A 27,087-nucleotide genomic window follows, 5' to 3' on the forward strand; every position below is an offset into this window, starting at 1 on the left:
TTATTCTCTTCTTCTTCTAGGTTCTTGATCAATTTTCTCAAAAAAAAAACTTGTTGAAATTTTTATAATTTATATAAATATTTAGAATTTTCTAAGACTTAATTTTCTAAGAAATTCAATGGTTTTTAATTAAACTTTTTGTTTTGATTTTAAGATGTTGGAAGTCATTTTATGAAAATATATACTGAATGAATAGCATAGGAGAAAAATTACTTCGGTTTAGTGTTGATTATTAATCAAGTGACCAAAATATAAGTTCTAAAACTTATATGGTCTAAATCAGAAAATATAAAATAAAAGTGAGAGCCAATATAGTTTACCTAAAAATCAACAAATCAAAGAAGATGAAATGGAAATTGCAAGAAATGTTTGATTTTTTTTTTGGGAGTTCCAACTGGCTGGCCATCACGTGTGAGCCAGAGATTGGCCAAGTGGGGATTGATTCACTGATTCCAACCTGTAACAGACTCAGTAAGGGCCGAGTTGAGCTGAGCTGAGCTGCCCCTTCGGTTTTAACGCGTTTCCTCTTTCGTTTTACGTAGGTCTCACACGCCAGGACAAAATACGCTTGACTCACCATTCCACTTACTCCTCTCTTTGCTTTGGCATATTCACCCTTTTCTTAAAGGCATAATATTAAAAAGGGTAAATTACGTGTTTAGTACACAAATGATCAATTTTGGTATCTTTTAGTGCCTAAATTATCAATTTTTTAAAAAACACCTAAAGTTTAATTTGTATTTCATTTTAGTACCCATTTTCAAAATTCAACGTTAAATTTTGAAAAATTGAAAGTTTAGGTACTAAAACGGACCAAAATTGATAGTTTATGTACTAAACGCGTTAAGTTTTTAACGGCGTAATACTAAAATGAAACAAACACTAAACGCTAGGTATAATTTAAAAAAATTGAAAGTTTAAATATTAAAATTGACTAAACCGATAATTTATGTACTAAATGTGTAGTTTACCCTATTAAAAAAACCCCTAACATTAATAAAATAGTCATTTTGATATTTTAAAGTGTTTTAAACTTTAATGTTTTATTTTTGAAAAAATAATTATGGTTGAATAAAAATTGTTAATTGACTAACGAAATCGTTTATCTTTTGTACGGTAAATCATATGTATATAAAATAATGACGTGACATATTACATATATATAAGTGATGGCATGACATATATCATGTGTAGATAAATGATTACGTGATACATATCACGTCATCATTTCAAACACATATGATTTGGCATGTCAACAACAAGCTATGATCATTAGTTAATTAATATATTTCAATTAATAATGAAATATTTTACCTTATTTATGGTTGAAGTGTCTCAAAAAAGAATCCAGATCAAAGTTATTATTATTTTTCAAATATTAGGAGTGAATTCCGGTAGTATGTATTTTTTTCAAATAGGACAAAATCATATTCTTTATTAGTCCTTGAATTTAGAAACTTTTTCAACTATGTCCTTAAAATTTTCTTCAACAAAATTAAAAAGGCATATCCAATTCCTTGACCCAAGATGACCATGATTGAAATTCATGCTGCTACTTGTGAATCAAGCTTGGAGGCTTGTTTGACTGGTGCACACTATGCGTTTGATTAAATTTCCATGAAAGTTCAACCTTTTATGGATTTTGTTTTGGATCATCACATTCATGGACTACTATTAGGAATGGTAAACGGGCGGGTAGGGTGCGGATACCTCATCCCCATCCCCATATCTACATAATATTTTTAAATCCGTCACCGCCCACCACCCATAATAGATAAAATTTTTTAAATCCACACCCGCCCACGAGGGTAAATTCTCAAATCTATCATCACACCCACTACCTAACTGTAGACGTACCCGGCTAGACCCGTCTGACAGCAACCTTAAGTTATACATAAGCAACAAACATAAAACAAACACGTCTATTAAGAAACATAATAAAATAAACCAATGATTATCTGAGTTAAGTGTTAACATAAATCTTAAAGTACATAAAACACCATAATAAAAGACATAATTAAAGCCTAGAAACATAAATGACAAACAAATAATATTTTTGTTCTTTTGCACACATAAATGACAAACCCTAAAATTGTACCTAAATTCATAATGATCCAAAATTTAATGGGTATTTAGTGGGCAGGCGGATGCGAGACGGGTAAGGTCTCAAACCCATCACCCGCCCACTACCCGCGACGGGTATTACTTTCTAAATCCACACCCGCCTACTACCCACTAAAATTATATTCATTCCCTCCCCAATTAAAACGGATACGATGCAAAATCTACGAAATTTTCCCATCAACATATCCACATTTAAAAACCGTGTGATCCAATTAACCAAAATTCAAGCTTGACACAATATAATTTAATCCTGATAACCCAAATTATAAATTATTAATATTTAAAATAATCTGAATCTAAAATATCTAAATCCAAGCTTTCACCTTTTATGTCTAGACCCAAAACCACTTAAATTCAATTACTTTTTATGGAACTTCAGTCTAATTATGAATTTCATCTTTTACTTTATCAAAATTTAGAAATTAATCCCTCAACCTTATTTTTTTTCAAACTCCGATCCCATTCTTCACCGAAAATAGGAAGTTAGTCCAATTAGGTGTTGGGTATATAATTTATAGCCATCAACACTGGTTTCAGGTTGTCTTGCTCTGCTGGACCACCAACATCTGTATAATTATATAAGTTCAAGTTTACCTCTTTGACTTAAAATCATACGTCGGTCTCTAGGTACTATCACCATTAGCCAAACCCCATCAACAACTTCCCATTCGAGCCTCTTCGAATCGAATCGAACCTCATCCCGTTAGACTAACGAATTCAAACGTTGTCACCATTAATTCATCATTATCTTCGTGTAATAATGATAGTAAAATTTATATTAATGAGCGAATTTATAATATTTTAGGGATCAAATATATTAGAGAATAAAATATATTATCATTACCGAACCCAGGTTCCAAGCCCCAACACAGCAGTGGGCTGGCTCATTTTGTGTGACCTGCTTTGTTTTGATGCTGAGCTCAACCAGTGGGCCTTTTTAATATACTTATTGGGTAATTAATTTTACTCATTTGTTTTTTTTATTATTTATGGTTTAATTACTTTTATTGCTTTTTTTATTTCAGAATGTCCAATTTAGTCCTTGATTAGCATGAATTAATTCTTATTTGAGCCCTTTACTTTTTTTTGCAATTGAGTCCTAACTTGATAGTCCAATTAACATTAGCCCCTAGACTTTCAATATTTCCCAATTTAGCATGCAAGCATGTTCTTTTTTCTGATCTCTTATTTGTATTTATTATAAATATCATTATTTGAGAATATTACTAACCCTTTCTTTACGGGAATTTTTTTATTAGTCTAGGGTAAGTACAAGACATTATCTGGTTAAAGATAACTCTCAACCATTTGACAATGAATGCTCACACTTCTAACATTCCTGGTGCTCAAACTCGGGACCTCAAAGAATAACAACGATTTGTTTACAACTGAGGTCGCTTGGTTCATACTCTTTACATGTAAGTCATTCTTTGTAAAACAAGATCTCATATGATACTTATTTTTTGGACATAAAAGGGGTGCTCTAATTTTCTTTACGCATACTTTTCGAACCTTAATTTTTATTTGGTTTAAACATAGACCTCTAAAATTATTTTTTTTAAAGAGAAGCTTCCAAATGAACTTTTTTTAAAAGAGTGATTTTATGGGTATTCGATCGTACTCAACCTCAATTGATAGATAAGAACTCAAATTTTTAGTCCCTCTTAAGTAATAAAAGTTTAATATAAACCTTAGTCCCTCTCTACTATTAAATATATTGATTTGGTCCCCTTATTATAATGATTGGTCCCTCTATTATAGGGACTAAGCTAGGGGAGGCAGGACCCTTGACATCCTTGGTTAAAAGGGCTAACTTTGATTTAGTCCCTCTTAAGTATTAAAAGTTTAATATAAACCTTTTAGTCCAAGGATTAAATTAATATTTCTCATTTTAACCCAACAATATAATCTAAGTCCTTTCAAATTAATTTTTTGAACTTTAGTCCCTCTAAAATTTTAATACCCTTTAGAAAAATTCCAAAAATTGTGACAATTTCCCCACGTGCTTAGACGTATTCAACTAGATTTCCTTTTTATTTTCTTTCTTCTCAACTTGATTAAAAAATAGATTACTTTTGTCGTACCAAATTCAAAGCCAATGTGTGTTTACATTTTATTCTCAGCAATAATTAACAAATAAAACAAAATTATAGTAATTGTCAAACGTTGTCGACATTGATAACTAGAAATCGAAATCAAAAGTTTGTCTAAATTGTTTAATTAATCTAAGGTAAGTATAAAACAATATCTGTTTATAGATAACTTTCAACATCAAACGCTCACAACTCTAACATTTCTGATGTTCGAACTTGGAACTTCAAAGAGTAACAATAATTTCTTTACCACTGAGTCTCTATTCATTATCATCTCTAATATTGATTTGTTGTCCCTTTGTCCAAATTCTTGAGCTCAACATATACACACACATATATATATAAGGCAAATTATGCATTTAGTATCTAAACTATCAATTTTGGTTCATTTTAGTACCTAAACTTTCAATTTTTTCAAAAATAATATATAATGTTTAGTTTTTGTTTCATTTTAGTACTCCACTGTAAAAAAAACGTAATACGTTTGGTATCTAAACTTTCAATTCTTTCCAAAACTTAACGTTAAATTTTGAACAAAGATACTAAAATGAAACAAAAACTAAACTTTGGGTATAGTTTTAAAAAAGTAAAAGTTTAGGTACCAAAACGGACTAAAACTGATAATTTAGATACTAAACACATAATTTACTCTATATAATATTATGGATGTTAAAATTATTTTTGACAGATTTTGATTTTTACTTAATATAATTTTATAAATTTATTTTCTGAATTAAAGTTTAGGACAATTTGAGGTGGGTTTTATGAAAGAGGGAGTCGAGATCAAACTATCCTCGTGTAAATTACCTTTTTTATTATTCATTTCGTATTTTTATTTTGCTCGTCACGTTATTTTTTAAGTGATAATTTTATGATTCTATTTCAATCACTCGTTAGATATGATTTAAAAAAATAATTGAATGATTTAAATTAAAATACGAGAGTAAGTGGATGGTCAAAAAAGTAGTTGTTTCATTATCCAAAATTTGGAATTTTGTTTTTTGTTTTATAATAGGCGTAATGAAGAAAATTACACTTAACGTTTGAATAAATAATCACTTTAATTCCTATTTTTTAGAGTATTTTTAACGTTTTATTTTAGGACAAAAAGAGACGACAATGATGAATTGGATAATTCATCTCAAGTATAATTTTTTAAAAATGAATTTAACTTAATATTCGAACCATTTAGTATAATTTTATAAATTTAAGTTCATTCACCTAACACAAAATCTTTTTACGACTACAAAGAGTGGTTGTGTTAACGACAATAAGTCTTGCTTCTCCACTCATTCATATCAAGGTGGAAAAGAAGATCAATATTATCAGGAGGATTAATCTAAACCATTTAAAATTATATAATATATTTATAATGTTATTTTTTGGGAAAAAAAAGTTTTAGGACAAATTATTGATGAAAGTATAAAAGAATCAAAGAAATGATAGAATTTATCTTGGAAAGAGTTGAAGATGAAAGATCAAATTGAATAAAAAGTTAAGGGACTAAATTGTAAAAATTAAATATTATCATCAAAAAGGAAGTTGAAGTTACACGTATTATAAGGTAGTTAAGGAACATGTAATCAAATTTGATATGAAAATGTTAAGACTTAAAACTAATAAAAAAAAGCGGAGAAACAAAGAAAATAAAGACCAAATTGCAAACAATCAAATTACTTGGCTAAAAACCAAAACGTCGTTTTAGTTTTCAGTTAGTTTAATTATGTAAATTCAAACCCGACTCGAACTTGAAATTCAAACCAAAAGATTCGAATTGACCTGAATAGCTCGACTAGAAATTAAAAGAAACCGACATTTTATAATCGAATTGAGTTTTGTTCGTCTCTACAAACCATTAAACTACACAGGTCATTCATGTAACATAAAAGAAACTCAGATAATGGGGTTGCAACAACCTGAAGATTTTCCCGGCAAACATCGGCTGCTACTGCCTGGCCTTCTTTTGGCACGACGGACATTTGTAAACCTTAATCATTTCAGCCTTGGCCGGTGTTATCTTCACGCACTTTCCGTGGTACCACCGTTCACAGTTGTCGCAACCGATCCAAAACTCGTCCGAATTGTATCCTCCCCCACAGCTCCCACAGAAGGTGTCACCCTGCTCTTCTTCACCGTCCTCGTAACTTTCGTCTGCTAACTTAGGATTGCTTCTCGGTTGTCCATCGATCGACCTCTGAAAGGAAGAAAAAGACGAAACAAAATCAATCGATCGAGTTAATAGTTTGAATTGCTTTCATCATCGTTGTCGCAGGTCGAGGGATAGGCAAATCCACCTTTGTGCTGTTCCGTGATTTGCTTCCACTCTCCGGTGCGGGCTTCTCTTTCACAGGCTTCCGTCCACTTACAACTTCAAAGACGGTGGGGAGGTCGTTCATCATGCTAAATAAGCGCTTCCTGTTGAGTGAAGGGAGCGAAACTCATCAGCAATAGTTCTATAAGAATACGAGCCAGAAGCAATAAATAGAGTGCAGAAGGTTGATATCATAGGGCTTAAGAATGCAGTAGCCAGTGCTTGGTCCCATGCGATTTTATCGACAACATTCGAAAAGGCATTTCAAAAGAAGCAACATAATCAGATCTAATGCAACAGGCAGAGTCAGCAGTAATTAACATAGTAGAGATAGGATTAACGTATTAACGAAAACCTAAAGAGGAATAGGGTGGGGGGTTGCCGGTTGTGTATTACGAAAACATTTTGGGGGCAACATGATAGCTTAGTTTGCTAAATTTGAAGGGGATTGTTTTGTTTGCTATGTTTGCTTAGTCCCACTCTAAATTCTTGAAAGGATCATTATATTTGGTACCGAGAACTAGATCTATACCTACTATCATGAACCAAAACGTCAAAACAAAGAAAACACAAATCGAAAAAAGTATAGGGTATTCACAGATTGATTTGGGAATGACGTTCAAACTAGAACCCCGAACGTAGGATACAAACGACAACGAAAACGGAGAAAGTGGCCTCTACTTAAAAGGATACATGAGATGGAGGATAGAAGGAATAGATCTCCCGATTTACACCTTCTGATTAATGGAAGGCTCCAGATTGAAGTAAAAAGAACAGGCAAAAGACAAGAGTAAATTGAAGACCCCTTCCTCATTTCTCGTTTATGTCAAGTCAAAGTATTCATATACCAAAACTAATTTTTCGAGCAAGAGGCGAAAGCACAGATCATAAGCACAATGTCGGATAAAAAGGAGAGAAACAAATGTCGCAACTCCAGAGAGGACATATTCCAGAACGACGCACCTCTCATTGCAATTAAGGCGAGCACCAAAATAGAATGCCACAGAGAGCAACCAACAATCACTATGCACAGCAACCAGTGAATGCCAGTCTTCACGATTCATCCCGTCTCTTGCAAAATTAATACCCAAAGCTGGCTCGGGGAGCTCTGATGGGACTTCCTCTGCCGGTAAAGCTACCTCCCATGCCTCGTTAGGGTATCCATACAAACACAAATTCTCCTTATCTGAGGAAGGACAGAATAACTGGAATCAAAGCCAATAATTTCTACAAAATGCTCAACACGATTCCATATTTACATAACGTTCTATCACTAATTGTGTAAACGAATTCACACCTAAGAACAAAAACCCAAAAGCCTATAACAGAAAGACACAATGTACAAATCGAACCGGCTCTTTTCAGACCATAAGGAAGTAGAAACCTTAAAACAGTTAAAAGGGAAAAAATCCTAAACAAAATCGAACCGGCTCGATTCGATCACCTAGAGACTACTTAGCTCGCATCAAATTAAACGCATCGGAAGAAACAGAATGTCCATCTTAATTTTCCCGTCAACTTTCTCGGCAACCAAACAAAAAAAACAACTGAATAAAACGGAAACTGACCTGGATCACATTGCGAGTAGAAATCGTCTACATCTGATCCAAACCCAAACCAAAGCATACAAAAAGAAACTCAAAATTTAAACAAAATAACAATTTGAATGAATAAAATTAGGGTTTACAGAAAGAGGGGACATTTACCGAACGTGAGAGCACGAACAATAGCGGAGCGTCGAGCGTTATAGTCTTTGAAGATCTCTTCAACGGTGCGAGGACTAGAAGTAGCCATTTTTCGCTCTAATAATTTCAAATTGTAATATTTTTCAATCGACAATTCGATTCAGATACAAAAAAAATAATAATTTAACATATATTTTTCTAAGGGAAAAGAAGGAAGAGATTTTGAAGCTCGGGTGTACTGAAACAGACGAAAGGAGGAGGAAGAAGGAAAAGTAAGATTTGTCAGATCGGTTGGCAGCAAAAATAAAGAACACAAGGAAAGATTGTTTTTTTAGTTTTCATGTAACTTACTAAAGCCGTGTTTGGATTAGGCCCAACCCAAATTGATGAGGCCTTGTTTGGGGTATTTGGAATATGGCTTCCCCGAATATTTAGAGTATCTAAATTATCGATTTTAGTCTGTTTTAGTATTTATATTTTAAATTTTTTTAAAAATTATATCTAAAGTTTAATTTTTGTTTCATTTTAGTACTTATCGTTAAAAATTTTACTTTTTGTTTCATTTCAGTATCCCGTTCAAAATTTAATGTTAAATTTTGAAAAAATTGAAAGTTTATATATTATTATTCGGACAGCTTGGTTTTGCTATCTCTATTTTGTTTGGCAGGAGAAAAATAATAGATTACATGGGGTTGTGACTCGAGGGTTAGGTCTGTAAATGAACCGAACAAACACAAACAGATATATGTTCATGTTCGATCGTTTAACTTTAACCGAACAAATGAATAAACACGAACATAAACGAATGAAAAATTTCTTGTTCGTATTCGTTCGTTAAGGAATGTATCTTGTTCATGTTCGTTCATTTAAATGATAAACAAACATAAACGAACGGATGTAAATGAACATAAACGAACGTAAATGAACACAAATGAACTAACATAAATAAACATAAATGAACGTAAACGAACATAAATGAAAATATATTTTTTTCCTAACAATTTTAGGATTATATTATATTTAATTGTTTTGAGCTTTTTTTATTTGTATTTAAAATTAATTGAATTTTAAAATATTTATGGGTGTCAGATTAAAATTTATTGGGCTTTAATATTTTACATGGGTTTATATATATTGGACTAAACATAAATGAATGCACATAAACGTACGAACATACTACCGAACGTTCACGAACGTAATTGAAAGAACGAGCCATCTGTTCATGTTCGTTCATTAATTAAACGAACACAAAATATTGTTCATGCTCGTTCGTTTAATAAATAAACGAACATAGGCAAACTTCCCACCGAATGACTCACGAAAGATTCGCTAAATGTTCGGTTCGTTTACAGGCCTATCAAGGGTGGATGATATTGTCATGTAGGTGAAGTTTGATTTTCGATCAAGGTTGAAGGGGCGTGTAAGGGTAGCTTCCTCCTCCTCTAGGTTTGCCACAGAATGGGATATGTTGTAACCAGGGGCGGAGATATGTTGGGGTCCAAAGAGACCCCGAACCCTGTAAAAAAATTTATGTTTGATAATTTTAGTTCATTTAAAAAAAATATTCGAATTAAAAAATACAAGAATTTATTAATATTTAATCTAGTAGGGGTCGAACTAAAGAAGGATAATCCAATGTTTTCAATTTTTTGGTCTAATAATAATTTAGGTTATTGTACGTTTAAATGTTAGATAAATTAGACATTGTCTTCTGAATTTTAAGTTTAAATACCTAATAAGTCATTATATTTTTCTCAAAAAGTCTAATATTTCGACCCCTACCAATATCTAATAAGTCATTGTATGTTTCTTCAATATTTTTGAAGAATACCCGAGCATTGGAAATTTGGAACTTAAATATGTATGTTTTGTGTCTATAAATGTTTAAGAGAAAATAACTTCAGTGACCGAAAATATCTTATAATATACGATTTTAACCAACTTATTTTGGATTTGCGAAAATGACCAACAAATTCGCAACGCGAACTCCAATTTCGCTAATCAATTTCCAAATTCGCAACGCGAATATGTAAATCACATTGCGAATTTGTTGGTTAATTTTGTAAATCCAAAAAAAATTGGTTAAAATCGTATATTATAAGACATTTTCGGTCATTGAAATTATTTTCTCAATGTTTAATGTTAATGTTATGCGCGTGCACAGTTTTGGAGAACAGCGTCTGATTGAAGCTGAATGTATACCACACTATCAGTTTAGCACTTTCACCATAATATTATACGTGGTACAATAATTCACAACATGCTGAATGTTTACGTACCTACCTACCCGGGTTGGCTTAAGTTTACGTTAATTATCCCGGGAAGGGAAATTCCGACCGGTTTCTCCGATGGACGTGTGTGGTGGTCCGGAACGAGTTTCACGACAGAGTGAGTGTTAAGGTTGTACTTTTTATCAACTTCTGCAAATCCCTTTGAAAGTACTTGTGCTATCCATTCTGTCACCACAGTGTTGTTATCTGATAAATATGAAGCTGCTAGTAGTTGTTCCATGACTTTCGAATCAATTTCTAGTGAACATTCCGAGCCGATAGACTCACGGAAACTCTGGTTTATATCGTCCAATACTTTGTGTGCGAGTGCATCGAAATCATATGGCTTGAAAACCACATTTTCAACTGGTTGTTTGAAGAAATGTTGCAACCAAGGTGTGGGGTTCTCAGCACCAGAGTCGTTTTCAACTGTTCCATCGTCGGTTTCTTCGGCTGGAACATTCAAATCTAGATTCGGACATGATGTCCTGTTAGCCCGTTTAACCATTTCGGTGTTCCCATGATGCTCCATTGTTTCATTGGACCCGATCAGCTTTCTTTTATTCAAAAACCCCTGCATCGAGACTCTTTCCGACCTTGAGTCCTGGATGATTGTGTTGTTGTCATGCTTGATCAATATTTGCAGTGGCCAGCCCATGGCTCTCAATATTTCATCCTCCGAGTACTTCGATGTTTGTGTTTTCCGGTAAATAACGTGATTTTCTGTAACTGAAGTTGAAGTTGTCACAAAAATCGCGTTGTTGGTGCTGACTTCTCTTCCGTGTGAGTCCGGGAACTTGCCGGTCCGGATAGCCTGTGACAAGCTGCTTAGAACATGGGTATCAGCTTTATCTACGTTCTCAAGGAATACAACAGACAAGGGCTTTTTGCTCAACTCCTCTGCAACATAATCGATCATGGTCTTCCCTCGAAACCTTAAATCGAAATGTCTAACCCCGTCTTCGGAACTTAGATCAATGTCGATGAAGTTCTCTCTATCTCCATAGATCACAACCGCAAGTGCAATAGCAATTTTCTTCTTGCCACACCTATCAGGTCCACTGAAATTCATCCATACATCACTTCTTCGACTGGCTCCATCACATCTTCCATTTCGTGCTCGGCAATTGGCTACTGCTTTGCAAATAAGATTCACAGCTTCATCTTGCCAACCTACTCTTTCGGTGACAGCAGCGAAAAGCTTCTTGCAATCACTAGGATCAAGCGGTCCACCAAAGTCGGAAGACGAGGATGAGGACTGAGCTTCATGGCTCAAGACACTCCCATTGGTCACATCAATATTTGCAGGAAGGCAACTTGAGTAGTCTCGTACAACCGTTGCACGGTTCTGCCTAGTCGGTTTCATCAATTTGTTGCTTGAAGAAACCGAACATAATCCCAGTCCTAAGTCCGTCGTCACAGAAGTCCCAGACGTGGGAAATGCTAGGGTAACATTGCCCACACTCGAATTGGACAAACTATACGGAGATATCGGTTCAGGCGTCTGAAAATCGCCTACTTTCGAAGGCTTCGGTTGATAAGTGTTCGACTCGGGGACATGATGAATGTGATCAAGGCGCCGGCATATATCTTCCCACTTCTTTTGCACCCCTGCTATCTTAATGTTCAAAAACTTTCCATCGTCTTTGGCCTGCACTGAAGAGATACAAACTGGGTTTTCACATAAATTTCATAAATACCAACAAATAAACCGATCGCAAATCCGACCACCGTCGCTGATATTTAAAGCTAAAGAAACAGAATTCATAAACCAAGGGACACACCTTCATATATAGTCCACCATGTGCATCAAGCTCTGCCATCTGCAACCAAGAAGGCAAAGCAGATCGGTACTGATCCGCAACTGAAACATCAAACCCTCCTCCCTTTGAAATCGCAATCACTTCTTGTTCACATTTCTTGCTGCATAGACGACAACACCGTGACATGAGCCGATACGAGCCGGTTAAGGAGCTCTTTGACTCGGTTGGCGTAGGAAAGGTCCCTCCGAATGGAACAAAGGACTCCATCACGCTGCAGTTTTTGACAATAACACCGTGAGAAATGGTCGGAACTAATACAAAACCAGTAAACAACACATGACAATATGATGTTCCATACAAACAATCATATATATATATATATATATATACACCTGGACTTGGGATAAGAGTGAGACAATGAAGTAATGGGCAAAATCTGCAGATCCCACTGTTTTTCAACCGAAGGAAACATGCATATGAACTTCAAGTATGTCTGGTAAGTTTTTGCAGCTCCCAAAAACCAAACATTCCCTTCATGAACTTGTAATAACCTAGTTAAATGTTCCACTAAATAACCAACACCTTCTTCTTCTTCATCATCATCATCCTCGTTTTTTCCATTAACGAAAATCTCCAGAGCTCCATAGTTCACAACGACACCGGATCTATCCATTTCCCGCTCCACGATCAGACCCATTTCTTCAAACTTCGAATCCATCTCTGATTTCTTAAACCCTTCGTTTATACACTTTGTAATATACTTTTCGATGCAAATTATGTTCGAACCATCTTTGTTTTTATCAGTGAAACTGACGAGTGCATCGTGAGCACATACACCGACGAGCAGAGGATTCCTCCTTCGCGCCAAAACTTCCCATATTCGCTTATTGTTTGCTTCTTCAGTATAGGAAGTGAAACCCGGGAAAGGGAAGCTGAAGCTCCGACGAACAGGATCCGGGTTTTCCAGGTTGCAAAGGAAAACGGGTGGGCCATTGGGTCGGGAGTATCGTAGGAGATTAGGGAGGGGACGGATGATCGCCAGCTTGATTTCGGAGCTCCGGAAACCCGCTTCGCCGAAAACCCGACTGATGACCGGGTCATCGAGGATCGACAAGACCAAGTGTTGGAGCTCGACTTTGACGGACGATATATTGGGATTGTGTTGATTTGAGATGTCGCGGTAAACGTGGAAATTCTCCGGCGGTTTTCTTCTCTGGTTCGCCTGAGACCGCTTTATCGCCGCCATGAGCGAGTTGGAAACGGGCGGGTCGTTGCTGTGCTGACCCGAGGGGACCCGGTCGAGTGACACGCTTATGCAAAGCTCCAACGCTTTGAACTGATGCCGGGGAGGGTAGGCCACGTTGCGAGCTCGGGTACATGCGTCGCGTAAGGCTGAGGACAAACGGATGGTCAAGAGGGCGGAGACAGCGTGCAACGACGTCGTTTGGGCGTGTCCTCTCCGTCGCGCGACGGCTACCGCCTCGTCTAGCGCGGTGGCTGCATCTGGCGCCAAGCATTGCCGCGCTACAATAACCGGCGTAGGCATACAGAAAAACACGAAGACAAATACACAATCTTTATTTAAAAATATATAATTTTTGTTGGTTTATCAGAAATGAAGTTGGGATCTTTATTTAAAGAAATAAGGAAAAATGCTTTCTTTTTTAGTAAAACTGACATAAGATATGAAAGGAGGAAGAAGAAGAGTGAATTATATAATAATTTATAATTAATTTATTTATAAGGTAATGGGAAGAATAAGCGCTTCCTATTTCTATTAGCATCATTGATTAAGATGGCATCTAAGTTGGTTAAACTTTTAAGGTTGGATAATAAGTTAGAATTTATTTAAATTTTTTCTTAATTATTAATTATGCGTTATATTTTAAATACGTAATTGTTTGAGCATAAGTCTTTTAGAAAAAATAATATTTTTTATCACTAAGGTTATTTAATAGATTTAAATTAGTCAAAATTTTAATATTCATTTGATCCCAAATTGAATCGGGAAGAAATTAAAGATTAAATAGTTTAATTATATATTTAACCCGACTTGATATGATAATTAATATAATTATATATTTAGTACTTATTATTTACAAATTTTATCTTTTTATCTTAATTTTAATCCAAATCAATAAATTAAAAATAAAAACGAGTTTATTAATAGAACATATAAGTAATGAGGATCAAATGTAAAATTATATTAATTTTTAGTTATCACATCAATTCTTTCATTAAATATTTACACAAATAATTTGATTGACATTATTTAAATAATTAATTCCTTTAATTGATAAAATTAAAATTTTGATAATTAAATTAAAATCTTCTCGTAATTAATGATAATGGTTGTAATTAACTTGAAATAATTTAATTATAAAATTGGTGTTAAAAGCTTAATTTTATTTTAATAGTAAAAGTTGAGAATTGACTTTGGGAGTTTATTTTAAGGGTAAATACACAAATGATCCCCGATTATAGGGTGTTGTTTTATTAAATCACTCGACTATTAAAATTTAAAAATGGTTCTCCAACCATATAGTATTGCTTTGTTGAGTTCCTCGGGAACATAAAAGTTACAAAATAGTCACTTGGATATTCATTATGTTCTAAACTCGTCTTTTTCGTTAAAAATGGACAATATTTGAGCTGAACGTTAACTTGTTGGTTGTGACATGATAAAATATGATCTTAGAATCTCAAATGACGACCATATTCCAGCCCTCATGTTAACATCCAGTTTAAACAACTGCCCTTTTTTAATAGAAAAAGACGAGTTTGAAACATAATGAATTGTCAGGTGATTATTTTATAACTTTTAATAGTCAAAGGACTTAACAAATCAACATTCTATAGTTATAGGATCATTCTGTAACTTTTAATAGTTAAAGAACATAATAAAATAGTATCCTATAGTCAGGGGACCATATGTGTATTTTACTCTTATTTTAATTGTAGTTTTCATGTGTGTTAATTGATAGTGTTAAATCAAAGGAAATAATGATGAGGAATCACTAATTTGTTGTATTATATATTATGGGTATAATGGAGATGATTGTCCACTGAGTTGAGGAGTGGGGCAAATAGTCAACTCAGCGTCAGACTCACTCTTGATGACGTGTATATGTATCTCTTTTCAATCTTTTTTCCTTGTCCTGCTGTGTGGGAATCGGTCTAACAACCGAGTTGACAATTGTAACGGAATCTGACTCTACTCATGGGTTAATTTATAAACTGGTACTTAACTTATCATTTTCCTCAAGTTGGCGCTTCAACTTTTTAATTAAAAGTGGTATCTAAATTTTAAATATAACATATGCCTGAACACAAGGCTGGTATTCGTACATTAATATTGTTATGAGCTTTTTAAGGCATTAACTTTAATGTTGGTTGTCGATTATCGATATTTTTTTATTTTTTATATCACATCTTTTTTTTAATTAATTTATATGTATGACACGTTTTCTTTTGTATTTTGACATGTTTTTTAATCATTTAACCGTTGTTTTTACTTATTTTTTAAGGATTGATTTGACATAATCACGATTAATCAAGATGACACTTATATTTTATATTGTAGTTCTTGCTTTGGATCATTAGATTGGATATGGATACTTGGTATGTGTTCGTGAATAGTTTTTCATGTTGCTTGAGTCTAATTTGAAGTTTGTCAGTGGTCTTTCAGTAGTTTGATTTCTTTTTGTGGTTCATTTACTGATGCAAACAGATCTGTTTATATCTATATTTGTTTGAGTTTCTTGGTTAGAGTTTAAATTCCTTGTATGATCATTATGTGATCTTAATTTGTTAGTTTTGTTTCAATGATTATAGGAAATTGTCATAATTATGTGCTAAATTTACGATTATGATCGTAAATCTTCATTGCACTTTGGGAAATTTCTTATTTTGAATAAAATTAGTGATTTCTATAAATAAATAGAAAGTATAACATTTTAAACATGCATTTATTGAGTGATTGAACACAAAATTAATATATATGCGTTGTTGTCATTTGGATCGTGCTCGTGCAAAGATGTATTTACGAAACACATCAAACGTTTTTTTTCCATATTTTTAACCCTTTCTTCCTTTTTTTTATTTTATCCCAAATTGCATTAGCACTATGTCATTTAGGCAAAAAATAGTGTCAATTTTAAAATTAATTGAATATTACTACTAAAATAGCATATAATTTTTAATAGGTGATATTTAAGTAAAAACCTAAAAACAATTGATCTCCATCATAATTTCCGAACACACTTTAAGAATAAAAACTTTAATATAATAAAAAATTAAAATTAATTAAATTAAATTTATTTTTAGCAAAAACGTTGACAAGATGTATGAAGGGTTGGAAAGTTATGAAATTGTGGAAAAAAAAAGTTGAAAGTGAAAGGAGGAAGAGAAAATAACACAGCACCCACCACCACAAACATGCCACTCATCATACCCATCACTTTGGAATATGATACAGACTCAAAAAATATCTTTTATAAAAAATGGGTAAATTACGTATTTAGTATCTAAACTATCATTTTTCATCAATTTTAATACCTAAACTTTTAATATTTTTCAAAAATATACCTAAAGTTTAGTTTTTATTTCATTTTAGTACCGTTCAAAATTTAACATTAAGTTTTGAAAAAAATTAAAAGTTTAGGTATTAAAATAGACCGAAACTGATAGTTTAGGTACTAAATGTGTTAAGTTTTTAACGGTGGTTACTAAAATGAAACAAAAACTAAATGTTAGATATAGTTTTAAAAAATGAAAGTTTAAATACTAAAACAGATAGTTTAAGTACTAAATGTGGAGTTTACCTAAAAAATAATTTTGAGTCAATAAATTTCATGTAATTAATATTTGTTGGAGAAATTATTAATATATATTTTTTAAAAATCTCATAATGATTTTAAAGATAAATTATGGGTTTATTAAATATGAATTTTAAAAAATAATTATATAAATTATATTTTTATTGTTATTTAAAAAAACTAAATTAAACATAAAGAAACACATTTTATAGATTATTTCGAGTTTTGATATAATTCAAAATTTATATGATTTTTAAGTTGATTTGAGATCTACATTTGAGAATTTTCGAGTCTTAAAAGAATATTATTATTAGATTACCTTAACCTCTTTGTTCATGCATCTAATTTTTTTTATTTAATAAAATATTTCTTTTTAATATGTGCAATTTTGTTGTCATCTTTTTAATTTCTTTTTCTATAAAAAAGTTAAGGAAAATATTTAAAATTTATTTAAAATGCCTTATTAGTATGAACTAAGGAAGTCGATCAAGCACGAATCAAGTAGCTTCTGTACTAAAGGAATTGTTGTTATTCCTTGAAGATTCAAGTTTGAGCACCTAGATGACAGAGGTGTGAGCGTTTAATATCGAAAGATTGAGAGTTTTCTTTAAACAAATATTGTCTTGCTTTTACCCTATATTAATAAAAAAATAATTAAGCTGATCAAGATTATTAAATTACATATTATTTAAATATATAATTAATACCATTGTCAACACCATTAGTTTAAGTATTGAAGCTAATAAGGTTTTTCCTCAATGAAGAACTTTGAGGTATTGACAATCTTGATATTCTAAATTTGAGTTGGACTATGCATAAATATCATGTGTGTTCTAAATGTAAATTTTATTTCGATTTAAGTTACATTCTGTGTTGGGATGGATCGAGGGAGGGCGGATGGGGATAATCATATCTAAAAATTAAAAATTATCAAACATTATAGATTTTGTTTATATTTTTTTATTGAAAATATATTTTCGCCTCTAAAATTGAATAAGTTCATCACTTCCTAAAATTTTAGAAGTTCATCATCGTAACATAAAATATTGTGTCTGTCCCTGATGGTGTGCATCTTATCGACATATATTTAAACTATTAGTCTAAAAAATTAGGGTTAACTACATGGATTGGTCGCTTATGTTTGTGGTTTGTCAACTTTTTCTCATTGATTTAAAAAAAATATAATATAGGGTTACTTTCGTTTTTATTTAGTTAAGATGTAGTCACTACGGGTTTAACTGTCGTAAACTAGGTGATATGGTATTTTGGTATAATCACATATTTGGCCCTTATTATTTACATATTCTCTGAATTTATCATATTTTTAATAAATTAAAATTAATTTAATTCTCAAATCGAATGATGTCACATGTCACTACTGTATATATTTTGTATCTTGGTGTATAAATACTTAACTTTATTTTTATTTTAACTTATTAAATATATTTTTATTTAACTTAATTTAAAAATATTGTATTATCGTTTTAATTTTTTAATGTATATAGTTTATCTTAATTCACTAAATATATTTTATTATTACTTTAAATTATTAAATATATTTTATTATTACTTTAAATTATTAAATATATTTTATTATTATCTTAACCTCAAAATATTTTAACATAAAATATATATTTTTAAGTTAAAATAAAAATAAAATATTCTTAAATTAAATTGCACAACATGTGGTACTAGTGACATGTGGCATGACACGTGATACCAGTGACACGTGACATCATTAGATTGAATGATTAAATTTATTTTAATTTATTAAAAATAAGACTAAATTTAGAGAATATATAAATAACATGGACCAAATATGTGATTATACTAAAATTTTTAACGGCGGTTAACTCGTGACGATCACATATTAATTAAATAAAAACAAAAGTGACCATATTTTTTTAAATCAGTGAAGAAAAGTGGACAAAATACTAACATAAACGATCAATTATGTAGTTAATCCAAAAAATTAATTAAAAAATAGATAAAAATAGAAAAGAAAAGTAAAGTAAATCGTTTTGTTTGATTATACAGAGCTATTGGCATAGAAAAGAAGCACATTCTGTTTAGTAATCAAAATACTGAAAAAGGCATGGAAAGGCAACCTTGATAGTAAGAGATGTAAAGCAAAAGCTAAGCAATGGAGTTGGAGAAGAATCTTTTTGAAACCCAATTAGGATCTTTCTTTGGTTTTTAGAATCTTCTCCCTTTTTCCATTAATTAATTAATATCGAGAGTAAATTATGTATTTAGTCACTCACTTATTCCTGTAATTATATTTTGATCACCCGCTTAAAGTTTTTAATCGTATTTAATGTTACGTTTTGGTTCTGTTTTGATCATCCACTTATCTTTTTTATATCATATTTAATGCTACATTTTGATTTTGTTTTTGTCACCTGCTTATCTTTTTTAAATCATATTTAATGTTACGTCATGCTTTTGTTTTGATCGCTAGTTGTTAAAAATAAACATAAATGTTGATGTAGTAAAAAAATTTTGTTTTTATTTCAATGAAATAATATTACCTTTTGATGACACGTTGACATCGTCGTTAATTTTTCAACGATGAGTGATCAAAATAAAATCAAAACGTAATATTTGTTAATGACAAAACTTGGTGATAGAGTTTGGGGTAATTTAAAATTTAAATTTTTTAGAGGTTTAAATTAACATTTTCAAAAATCTTGAAGGGTTTAGTTGATATATTAAAAAAATTGGGTCTAACTAAAATATTAAAAAAACAATCAAACTTTTAAATATCTTTAATTAATTAATTCTTTTATTCTAAAAATTCCATCAATTTGTATTATCAAGTATTTCCAATAGTCCATTTGAGCATTAGTGTTATTCCTTTTTAACATTTCGTGGCAAACTATTTTATTTTCATTAAGTTTATTTGTATGAACCATTTTCATCTGTCTTTATGATTCTTTATTTTTGTTTTTGGGTACATATTTTTATCGTTTGATCGTTGTTTTTACTTATCTTATTTAAGGGTTGATTTGACATCGTCACGACTGATCAATATGACGCTTATCTATTATATTATTGAGCTTCCCTACTTTAGACCATCAGATTGGATTTGGATACTCGTTATGCGTTATTGGTAGCTTTTCACGTCGTTGGAATCTGATTTATGGTTTGTCGGTGATTTTTTTGTAGTTTGATTCTCTTTTATTGTTCGTTTTTCGATGCGATCAGATATGTTTGTGTCTATCTTTGTTCGAGTTTTTTTTTTGTTAGGTTTTAATCTTTACTTGTATGACCCTTATGTGATCTTAAGTTTCTAGTTTAATTTCAATAATTATAGAAAAATATCCTAATCATATACTTAATTTACGATTATGATTGTAAATCTTTACCGTAATCAAGATTCATATTTTGAATAAAATGAATGACTTCTATTAAAAAATCGTATACTTCGTCAAATTATTATTGATATGTGTTATTGTTATGTAGAAAATATAAATAAATAATAAACCCACACTTAAATTTATATATAAAAAAGTAAAATTCACTATAACATTAAAATTTCAAGAGGCTTGCTACTACAATGATATTTCCGGCTTTTAGGACTAAATTTATAAGTTTAATCTCTATTATCTATTTGTACGATTAATTATTTGATGAGAATGACGTCTTAAACTATACAGAGGCATGAACCAATCCAGCTTAGGAGTTAAGATATTATTATTATTATTTAAGATCTTGGATTTAAGCATCACGTATGTAGAAGTATAAATGTTACTGTAGTAAATATAATTTATTATTTTCACCTCTATCGTATTTTCGTATCAATTTAGCCCTCAGAGTTAATTGCATCATTCTATACCCTATCCCTAGCTTAAAACCTTAAATTATTAACTCTAAGCTAAGATTTATAATTTAGGGTTTCAAGTTAGAGGTAAGGTATAGAATGATGCAATTAACAACTTTGAGATTAAATTGATGCGAAAATACGATAGGAGTGAAAATAATAAATTAGGTCTACTACATAAACAAATAACACTTAAGCCTACACAAATATTATATAAAAATATTTTTAATAACAAAATATATATATTTTTAAATAATATAAACAAGATTTAAATCTTAAAAAAATTGAATAAAGATACTCTAATAATATGAAATGAAAGGTGGAAAATGGCGTGACATTTATGTCGCATAAAGGGCTATAAGATAAGACTTCACTCTTTCATTTCTGTATTTTTTTTCTCATTTTGTTATACCAAATTGTTCTGTTCTTTTACCTTTTTATTTTTGTCAAAATCTATGATTAACAAAGCCAAAGCTAGAAATAGTCAAATAGAATGAAGTGAAAAATATTCCTTCACAATATTGGCGTAATAATTTATATAAATATTATTGTTGACATTTTAATATTTTATTTTATATATCTTATCAACAAATAATTTAACGTTCAAAAGTTAACCTTAAAAATACATAAAACACAATATCAATATCAATATAATCATAAAGAGTACATTAATAAAACGACGACGAAGATAAAAACGATGACAACGACATTGATGATGAGCTCTAATGGATTTAATGTGTTCAAAGACGGAACTTCATCGGTTCCACAAGTCTACCAATAAACCTTAAAGTAACGTTTTCTAGTTTGGAAGTGAATAATTGTCTTGAAGATTGTGTATGGACAATATCTTACAGGATAAGGATGTTTGGGGTTCATAATTGACAAGTACTGAGGGTTATGTTCAATACCTAATGTTGAGACAAATGAAAGAAGGCAAGTATAAATTTAGGGTTAAGGTTTTTTTCTCTTTTTCCCTTAATGTCGTTAATATATGTCATTCTTCATTTTTTGTGATAAGTGACCATATCAGTTTTGATGTTGATCGTCTTCATTTTTGTGATCAGTGACGACGTCAACTTTGGTACTGGTCGTCGATAGCTCGTATTTATTGTTTTTCTTTGTTTTATTATAACATATCTTTTTTTTTCTCTTGTTTTTTTTAATTTTAATAATTATGTCTTTATGACACGATTTTTTCTACCTTTATGACACATTTTTCTTTATCTTTATGGCATAAATTCGGTCGTTTGGTCGTTATTTTTGTTTATTTTTTCAGGGTTGGAATTGATATCGTCACGACTGATCAAGATGGCGATTTATTTCTTATCATTCTAATCTTCTATGCTTTGGACCCTTGGATTGGATTTGGATACACATTTGCGTTCGTGGATAGTATTTTCCATGTTGCTTTAATTCTGTTTTACAATTTGTTAATAGATTTTCAATAATTTCATCACTTTTGTGGTTTGTTTTTCGATGTGGTCATATATGTTTGTATCTACCTTTTATCCGAGTTTATTTGGTTATATTTTTAATTTTTTTCTTGTACGGTCCTTGTGATCTTAAGTGGCTAGTTTACTCGTGTTTAGGAAAATATCTTTATTTTATGTTTAGTATACGATTATGGTTGTAAACCTTCATTATAATTATAATTTGGATATTTTATACTTTTAATAAAATTAGCGGTTTCTAGGAAAAAGAAAGAAAGAAAGCTAAGTACCGAGTCCATAGACGAGAAATCATTCAACATTTTGGTCCTACATTGTGTGTAATTTGTATATCTTACTTAATTCGATTATTTTTAGTCTTTATATTTTAAAATTTTAATTATTATGTCAAATTATATTATTAATCTTTGTATTAAGTGTAAATTGTAGGTTTAATTCATGTTACCGAATTTGATCATTTTAAGACATAGTTTAATCATATTGTTCTTGTACTATTGGTATCATGACTCAAATTTGAAAATTTAAAAAAAATATGTGGACTGAAATTGATCAGGACTGAAGTGTAGGGCCTAATTTTGAAACTTATGTACATGGACTAATAATAAATTTGACCTATTTAGAATCAATCAGGATCAAATCTAAACATTGAACTAGGCTACTTTGGGAACTTACAACCCATAATTGAAAGTTTTTGAGGCCACATTCAAATCAATATTGGGCCAATTGATCCAACAATTATATGGGTAGTTTAACCCAAATAATAATCCATAATCAACCCAAAAGATTTTCACTTTTTATGAAAAAAGTCCTTAAGCTTTGGGGTACGGGGCTAGATTCGATGAGTTCGATCTCATTCGATTTTGTAGATTTATTATTTTAATTCGAATTTGGGTCGAGATTAGATCAAGTTTTTCTTAAGAATAAAAGTTGGATTGGATTCGAGTTTATAGTAAAAAAAACCCCATTATTCGGTAACCGAAATAATAGTATAATTATTCTTTATATATTGAGAGATAATTAAAATAATATCTCTTTTTCTATATTTTTCATTTTGGATAGTTTTTACCCTTATATATATATATATAAGTTGAGTCAGATCAGGTCGAGTACAAGTTTTGTCTTAAAAATTAGATTGAATTTCAAGTCGGATAAAGTCTTTCTAAACTCAAGTTTGATCTAATGACAGATGAAAAATATAATACTCAAATTAGATTCGAATCAACAAAAAACTTGACTTGATCCGTACACATCCTTATTTGGGGTTTTTCTATTAAGAATCCTATTAAAAGAACTAATAAATAGTAAATATTGAATTAAATTGAAACATGATGAGATTATAATTTAACATCTCAAAATTCATAGAATTTTTTATTTTAATTAAGATAGTGTCCCATCGACATAAAATATTATATAAAAACTAAATTTTATATTAGAAAAAATGGATAAGATATATAGATAAATAAATACAAAGTTGGGGAAATGAAAATAAAAGCTTGACATGAAAGCTACGGTCGTGTGGGCTAATTAAAGCATCCATGCCTTGCTTCATCATCAACTTGTCTTCTCCAACCTTACCCCATCATGTTGCATACATAATTATATTCTAAGGTAGGTTATATGTTACTTCGTCATCTTTGATCATACTAATGTTCTTTTCTTTGATTTGTCTCCAAAAACAATCTTAATTATACATAGGGTAAAATACACAAATGGTCCCCGATTATATGGTACTACTTTACTAATATAAAATGATCACTTTACTATTTATTATATTCCAAACTCATCCATTTTCATTAAAAAAGTAGCGGTTGTCTAAGTTGGATGTTAACATGATGGCTGAGATAAGATAGTTGTTTAAGATTCATGGATCATATTTTATCATATCGCAGTCAGTAGATTAATGTTTAACTCATAATATCGTCAAATTTCTTATCCAGGAAAAGGCTAACCCATATTTGGTTTAATTGCTGCTTCTAAGAATGTTAAGGTTTAAAGTTTTTAGTCCCTAACAATATTTTGAAATTACTCTGTTTATCTAATTACTTTCACAATTCTCAACAGGTTGAAGAAGTGAAATTTATGATTCTGAAGGAGATAATAGTACCACATATCTCCAAATTATAACCTTCATTCTATATTGATCCCAAACTTATGGAAAATCCAATTTTTTGTTTAAGACTCTTATTTTATATTGGTCCCAAACTTTTGAACATTTTAAATTCATTCTCAAACTATAACCCTCATTCTATATTGGTCTCTAAACTTTTGAATATTCCAATTTCATCCCAAACTTTTGAATTATTGTGGGAGACATTATTGGAATGTTTAGAAGTTGGAGGATTGATTTAGAATGAGGGTCATGGTTTGAAGATAAATTTGAAACGTTCAAAAATATAAAGATCAATTCAGAATGAGAATCATAGTTTAAAAATGAAATTAAAATATTCATAAGTTTAGAAATTAATTTAAAATAAGAGTCGTAATTTGAATATGTCTGGTTCAATTAAGTCGTTCTAATTAGGGATGGACATGAGTCGGGTCAGGTCAAATTTTACAAAAATAGCCCTCCTCCACCTGAACCTGACCCAACCCGACCGATCCAAGTTTTTTAAATAAAACTCGAGCCCGCCCCGACCCAAAATAAATATATTTATAAAAAATAAATTTTATTCAATAAAATAAGGATCTAGTTGAAAAATAATATAAAGAATGGTATTCTTGTAATTATTCATAAATATTTAAGATACCATTATATTATTTTTTGAGTCGGGTCAAGTATTTTTCACACTAAATCGAATCCGACCCGACTCGAACTTCTACTCTAAAAAACCCGATTCAACCTAATTCTTTAGAAAGAAATCTAATCCAATAAAATCGGGTTGGATTAGAACCCGTCGAATTCGATTATGATGTCCATCCTAGTAGAACCCAAATGTATTGAGATCCACATTCTAAAGGACGCAAAAGTGAGTAATTTAAGCTAAACCCTAGATTTGATGCCACATTATTACAAAACTAGATCTTTATCCATTAAAGCTTTAGAAAAGAAATTTGACCTACCTCTTAGCTAGCTAGCATTGGTTTTGATGGACATTGATGAGTTGGATTTTTGGCCAAACATATAGTCCTATATTGGACCAACTCACCTACTATATTATTAAGCAACCTTTGTTAGGTTGAAACTTTGGTCATCGTCTAATTAAGTGAGATATAAAATTTCAAACACATCTATTCAAAGCATATTCTTTTGTATAATTATGGTTATGATTTATTGGTCCATGAATTTTTATTGAATATTATAGAAATTCATTATAGAGATAATTTTCTTAATTTTTTTTGGTACACTAAAAGGTTAGGTCAGGGGTGGCTCCCCCAGTCCAGGGCCAGGGCAAGGGCATACCTAAGACCCAATTGGGATTTATATAGGACTTTACAGATTGCCCACCAAGAGTGACGGTGGTGGGATTCGAACTTGGCATTACAAGCTCAAATTTCTGAATCTCAACCACTTGTGCCAACACTCGTTGGCAATAATTTTCTTAATTTAATTTAATTTATTTTTAACATTATAATTTAGTGTAAAGTATATAAATGGTCCCTTGTTTATAAGATATTATTTTATTGAGTCTCTTGACTATTAAAAATTACAAAATGATCCCTTGATTATAGAAAGTTACTTTGGTGAGTCCTTCAACTATTAAAAGTTACAAAATGATAACTCGACTATTCATTATATTTTAAGCTAATCATGTTTCATTAAAAATTAACGACCTTCTGAGTTGAATGTTAACATGCTGATTGCAATATAATAGTCATTTGAGATTATGAGATCAGATTTTATCATATCTCGGTCAGTAGGTTAGCATACAGCTCAGACTATCGTCAAAATTTTGATGAAAAATTGTCGAGTTTGGAACATAATGAATAGTTAGGTGACTACTTTGTAACTTTTAATAGTCGAGGGACTCAACAAAGTAACTCCCTATAGTTAAAGAACTATTTTGTAACTTCTAATAGTTAAGAGACTCAATAAAATAGTATCATATAGTCTGGGACCATTTGTATACTTACCCTAAAATTTAATTCTTTAACATTACTTAAGAATCTACCCATTCATCCTATTAAAAAAAAATCTAATGTTTGATATCGAAAGCATATTTTAGGTGTAACCATCTCTAATTGATCTTTGTCACTATATCACTATTCACAAATTTTTCAAAATTAAGATTTCTTTCCCTCAATATTGTTTCAATCAATTTTTGACCAACGGCTAAATTCACATTAATAAATTCAAAATAAAAATATATATAAAAGGGAAAATTGAAAGGTGGCAATAAATATATATAAAAGGGGAAAATTACACACTTTTGTTTTAATGGTCACATGAAAAAGAAAATTATTTTTATTTATTTATTATTTAATTTTGCTATAATGCCATGGCCCCATGAAAATTAGGTTGCACCAATAAAAATTAATAACCTATAGCCCACACCAAATAATCAATTATTAGGATATAATTGTAATACATAAAAATTGATTTAAAATTCAATTTATAGTTATGATTGAATTCGATTAAATTTTGTCTCTGAATTCATCTAAATGTATAGTTAATTTCAATCCTAATTTAATTAAAAATTTACTTTTTAAAAGACATAATAATATAACTTGATCTGACGATTTTATTAATAGGAGATGCGATTAATATATGCGTATAATTTGGGATGAAATTAGAATGTTCAAAAAGTTTACAGAC

At 30.9% G+C, this 27,087-nt stretch overlaps 2 protein-coding genes across 2 annotated transcripts; both read right to left on the reverse strand.

Annotated features, from left to right (window-relative positions):
* Window positions 1-6,005: 6,005 nt before the first annotated feature.
* Window positions 6,006-8,382, reverse strand: LOC120200617 (PHD finger protein ALFIN-LIKE 2-like). The gene is made up of 5 exons (XM_039201418.1): window positions 8,235-8,382; window positions 8,097-8,129; window positions 7,492-7,714; window positions 6,512-6,632; window positions 6,006-6,411 (listed from the first exon to the last, which is right to left on the reverse strand). Exons 1-5 carry the CDS (start codon window positions 8,320-8,322, stop codon window positions 6,163-6,165), a joined length of 714 nt encoding a protein of 237 aa, XP_039057349.1. The 5' UTR covers window positions 8,323-8,382; the 3' UTR covers window positions 6,006-6,162.
* Window positions 8,383-10,462: 2,080 nt separating this feature from the next.
* LOC120200620 (protein SMAX1-LIKE 8-like) lies at window positions 10,463-13,848 on the reverse strand. Its single transcript, XM_039201419.1, has 3 exons — window positions 12,639-13,848; window positions 12,268-12,517; window positions 10,463-12,134 (listed from the first exon to the last, which is right to left on the reverse strand). The coding sequence occupies exons 1-3, from the start codon at window positions 13,790-13,792 to the stop codon at window positions 10,497-10,499; spliced, it is 3,042 nt and encodes a 1,013-aa protein (XP_039057350.1). The 5' UTR covers window positions 13,793-13,848; the 3' UTR covers window positions 10,463-10,496.
* Window positions 13,849-27,087: the final 13,239 nt, after the last annotated feature.

The sequence above is a fragment of the Hibiscus syriacus genome, unplaced genomic scaffold (genome assembly GCF_006381635.1).
Source record: "Hibiscus syriacus cultivar Baekdansim isolate YM2019G1 unplaced genomic scaffold, ASM638163v2 tig00006230_pilon, whole genome shotgun sequence".
Taxonomy (NCBI): Eukaryota; Viridiplantae; Streptophyta; class Magnoliopsida; order Malvales; family Malvaceae; genus Hibiscus; species Hibiscus syriacus.